The sequence below is a fragment of the Montipora capricornis genome, chromosome 9 (assembly GCF_036669925.1).
Source record: "Montipora capricornis isolate CH-2021 chromosome 9, ASM3666992v2, whole genome shotgun sequence".
NCBI classification, from domain to species: domain Eukaryota; kingdom Metazoa; phylum Cnidaria; class Anthozoa; order Scleractinia; family Acroporidae; genus Montipora; species Montipora capricornis.
Window position 1 is genome coordinate 6,732,520 of NC_090891.1, and position 5,000 is coordinate 6,737,519.

The 5,000-nt window shown below is 41.3% G+C and overlaps 1 protein-coding gene across 1 annotated transcript in view; it reads left to right on the top strand.

Annotated features, from left to right (window-relative positions):
* The window catches only part of LOC138016825 (uncharacterized), an 11,346-nt gene that overhangs the window by 3,787 nt on the left and 2,559 nt on the right, over positions 1 to 5,000 (top strand). The window contains exons 2-3 of the mRNA XM_068864005.1: positions 2,967 to 3,030; positions 4,089 to 4,170. Coding sequence (XP_068720106.1) covers positions 2,967 to 3,030; positions 4,089 to 4,170 — 146 coding nt within the window. The remainder of the gene's footprint in view (positions 1 to 2,966; positions 3,031 to 4,088; positions 4,171 to 5,000) is intronic.

Genomic DNA, 5,000 nt, shown 5'->3' on the forward strand with positions numbered 1-5,000 from the left:
AATTTCCCACCCCCCGAGACAACATAATTGGCCAAAAGTTTCAAAAGTCCCCACCCTGAGGCCAGTAAAGGTGGCCAAGATAATACCCTTTAGACCTTGCTGCACACAATAAGAGTGAAATGTATGTATTACTCACCTTTCGTGAGGCGCGGTGGCCTCATGGTCAGTGGGTTCAACTGCGGATCGAGTGGTTCGGGTTCGGGTCCTGGCTGGGGACATTGTGTTGTGTTCTTGGATAAGACACTTTACTCTCACGGTGCCTCTCTCCACACAGGTGTATAAATGGGTACCGGCGAAAATGCTGGGGGTAACCCTGCGATGGACTAGCATCCCATCCAGGGGGGAGTAGAAATACTCCTAGTCGCTTCATGCTACAGAAACTGGAGATAAGTGCAGGCCTGGCGTGCCTTCTAGGCTCGTAGCGAACTTTACCTTAACTTCATTATCCAAGATGGTGGCCAGGTCAAATTCCCCACCCTGGTGATATGTCGTATGATCAAAATCCCCACCCTGGAGATAGACGTCACAGTCAAAGCCCCGTGATACCTAGGTGCATAACAGAATTATATCCAAAGCCATTGCTGCGATTTACTGAAAAGTTACACTTCTTGATGAATGCTACTGAAAACACTTTAAAGTTACTATTTTAATGACTAGAAAGTTAAGGCTTCACCATTACGACAAACGTGAAACAGCAGTGATGTCCACGTGACCATTTTCCTCACCTTTGGAAACACCTGCTTTTCGCAGTCCACCATTTTTAGCTCGACGGGCATTGTTTTCATACTAATTAGGAATGTTAGGAAGCATTCTTGTAGATGATTGTATACACTATCGCCGTTTTATGGAACACACTGCTGCTTAATTAAATCTCAATTTGCAACCGAGTTAAACAAAGTGGAACATGTGAACAGATTCAGTTACTATTAATGGACAATCCCGCATCATTTCGGTTTCAAAACTGTAAGTGCAAATTGCTATTATTACGGTCAATTGGATCATGAAGGTTGGGGGAAAAGACTAACAAGCAAGGCGTATTCTAAATCAACTGTTGTTGCGATTGACGACGAGGCTTGGACTGGCTGGAAACGCTGTTGCTTTTAAACAACAGCGTTTCTTAAAAGTATGTTGTTTTCGAGAATTGCCCTAGCCTTGAAGTCTTCTCTCAGCTTCCCGTTGTGCTGAATTTAAAAAACCAGCCTGCCCTAAATCTCATTTATAATACAGTGTGTAACCGATTAATAAGGTTCTGTTGGCTTCCTTCCTACCCAAAACTTGTCCCGGATGATATGATTTAAACTAAGCTTATCCTCATAAATTAAGAAGATAATTTTCAAGTTGTGGTTGCGACCTTTATTCTCGATGTTTTGACTTTCCATAATCTTTTCAGCGACTAGTTTGCTACTATCGGTGTTTGTCGACCTTGTTAGTTTTAATACTAGCGGCTGTTCTTCATTGCATCGAGCAATGACATTAAAGTTCCGTTCAAGTATTTCGGCTGTATGTCAAGGAAATTCGTGTAGAATTGTGTCGTTTGCCGGGTCATCCTCGACACTTATTGTGTGTGGCAAAACATGGACAAGGTCTCAGATTTAGCCATCTTCATTCCTCTCGAAGGTTCGCATAATTTATTTCAACTTGCCTGCATCAAGGTCGCTCTAATCTGTAAGCTTTTGACAGCGCGCCAAAATATCAGCAAAGCCTCTTGCTAGGCTAACTTGTGCACCTCAACATAGCCTCCGAAGCAAGCGTTTCCGTGGGGCACAGAAGAGAAATATTGAGAAGCGGGCTTTTTCACTCACTCACTCACTCACTCACACTTTTGACCGACAAAAGTTCTCTGAAACCCATCGGAAACGCTTGCTACGCTGGCTAACCTCAACACTGCTTCAAGAGGTTTTCTGCTTGATCTTCCCCGGGTTCTTGCATTGTTTTCCTATTTATCTTTATGAATTGTAACGCAATGAGCGAAATCATAAACATGCCCTCCGCAACGATGCGGTGAGTAAAACTTATTTATTTTGAGAAATTGCTCAAACTATTTTTCTATTCATGTACTTGCACACAACCTTTCCGTCCCCACAAACTTTGACTAAAACAATTCTTTTTACTGAAGTGTAGTACTTTTATGGCTAGATATGTCGCACCCTAATGTTCAGTAAACGGGTGCCCATAATATTTTTTCAAATTGCATTGAGGAGGGAGGGGGGAACTGCCAGGGAGTTTTAAAATATAGCTCCTCTTTTGGAAGTAATTCTAAATTCATTCGATAATTACGAGTTGTGCATGACTGTCTAAGGAATTTTGTCCATGATTGTATGAGTTTTACTGTAGTCACCTCATGTAACCTGAACACATAGTGCAGCAGCATGTGGCCATATAAAACCTACCATTACGTGAAACGGCGAATTGTAGGCTACACCTCGTTATAAAGTTATAAAAATTATCTTATTCCAACTTGTCCAACACGATAAAAAATGTTTGAATCCAACAAGTTTCTGTTGTTTTTGATAAAGCGTCAATTCACCACGACGTTTCCCGTTCGTCGTAGACGCGATGCTAAATATTTCAATTAGTTGGGTACTTGTACGTTATCCCCGCCTTGTCATGCCTTGTCATGCCTTGGCCGTCGCAGCTCAATCAAACGTAAGACGCAAACAGCATTGTTGGAAATTAAATACTTGTCGAAGCATACGAAACGTCAAGTGAATAATTTCAAACAATGGGCTTGTTTATAATGTTTGTCACCACTTTTTGCATCTCATTTTTATCTCCACCACTTCATTCATCTTTCCATTCATTAATATTTGTCAAGATTTCTGTTCGTGAGTCGGTACGTTCGTGATTTTAATTCCAGTCTAATTCAGCACTCACAAAATCTATTCACTATAATTTGCCCTTCCCTCAAAACCGCTGCCCTCCTATTTGTTTTTTTCCCTTGCTTTAATCTTATCCCTTTGTTTCAGCTGTTCCTGTGGCCTCATTGGACTAGCCGAGGCAGTATTCCAAAATGTTGGTGCTTACAAGGAGGTAACATAATGTAAGAGTAAAGAGGAATTTAGACGAGAGGCCGACCGAAATCGAAGGCAACCCGAAGGCTCCTTTTTCTTTAGCTCCTACCGTAACCTACTGCGGGTGTGGGCGCTTCTCCAATTCTTTGATTGCACTCACGTGATAAGACGGCCATGTTGGTGCCAAAACAATAGAAAAATGTAGATTAAGTTTTGCATAATAATAGAATAAAATTCCCAAAAGACTTTTCGCTATTGTTCTTTCCACCAACATGGCCGCCGTGGCGTCAGGTGCGATGAAAGAATCCTGTCGCATGTACAACCTGTCCCCCCCCCCCCCCCAGTAATACTGGCACTTTGGAGTGAACTTTGGAGCTCAGGAGCTGTGATTCGAACTCGCAGGCGTATTTACTGGTCACGAGGTAAGCATAATCCTCCCCAGAATTTTTGTCCACCATCTTGAATCTCTGAAGTAGAGGAAATTTGGGGAGAGGACTAAATTGTCACCAAGGGGGTAGGCCAAGAGCGGGAGAGTTGAGTGGGGAGGGGAAATGAAAAATATACCTGCCCGAAGCTATTTTTCCTCAGAGGACTGCGTTCGCCCACAAACGGAGTTTCTGATTGGTGAGATTTGTCCACTTCTTGTCAATCATTCAACAATTATTTTCACGTTGCAGGAAGGAGGAAAATGGTGTGTATTGTTGAGAATTTTGATTCCGCGTTTGAAAAACCTCTTCATTGTTCATCATAACTCGGAATATTAATATTATGTCTCGCGAATTGCGTTTGGAGCAAAAAGATGCAATTATTACTCTGTTATCAGGAAAATATCTGCTGGCTGTGCTACCAACAGGATTTGGTAAAAGCCTGATATTTCAAATGTTGGGTCGTGTAAAAGAAACTATGGAAGGGAAACCTTCTAGCGTACTAATCGTGTGCCAGCTTCAAAGTATCGTTTACGATCAGTTAGCAGAAACACCAGTATATTCTCAGACTGATAAAAATTGTTTTTGGTACTAATGCATGCTGAAAAACCATTTTAATATTCATGTGAGTGCAGTTTGTTTCCTCTGACAGGTTTTACTGTGCTTCTTCAGACAGAGAAGATATCATACAGCTATGGAATACTATAAAAGCAAAAACAACTTAACACGAAAAGGTGCTACTTTTGCTAGCTCTCATTATATTCAATTTAACTGAGACACGGGCAATTAAAAGTATTTCTTAAGCCTGCTCGGTCAAACTCGTGTCTTGTAAAGACTGGTTCTGTGAGACTCGAATGGAAAAAAAGAAGAGTTTCACTGCTTGGTAACGGGATATTAAAAGGACAACAAAGATCAAGGCAGCCTTATTGTCCTAGGGAGCCAATTTGCTTTTGTTATGTTCTGAAACAATGTGCCACTAGTCCGCGTGCTCGACAAAGTCACATACATTCACCACCATTCACCATGATTGACCATCGTTCCCCATCATTAATTTCCTTAAAAGGCAATCAATTATGGTCACGTGAATGGTGAAATTACATTCATTATGACGTAACGACCACGTGACAAATTTAAACATAATACGTCAACTTATGAGATCTCTGTCTTGACCATCCAAACTTCTTTCTTGTTGGATTTTGAGGAGGTTTTTTTCTGTACATTTGATTAATTCATGAGCACCATTTTTTGCTTTACAGTAACAGGCTGATAGTGAGGTTAGATTGACATCAGGGGCCCGTTTCTCGAAAGTCCCGAAACTTTACGGGCCATTTTTGGGTGTCACAATTTCTTTTGTATCTCAAGAACGGAGAGCATTTAAGTCGTCAAACTTCGCAGACAAGTTTCTTTTTTAGTTGGCTTGAAAACATGTTAAAATATCGGCTTTCCAAAACAAGCGGTTAGCAGTTTCACAAAGGGTTTTCGGGCCCGAAAAATTTTCTGGACTTTCGAGAAACAGGCCCCAGGCAATAAATGGTTCTGGGTCTTAAAAAAAGAACATTGTTAA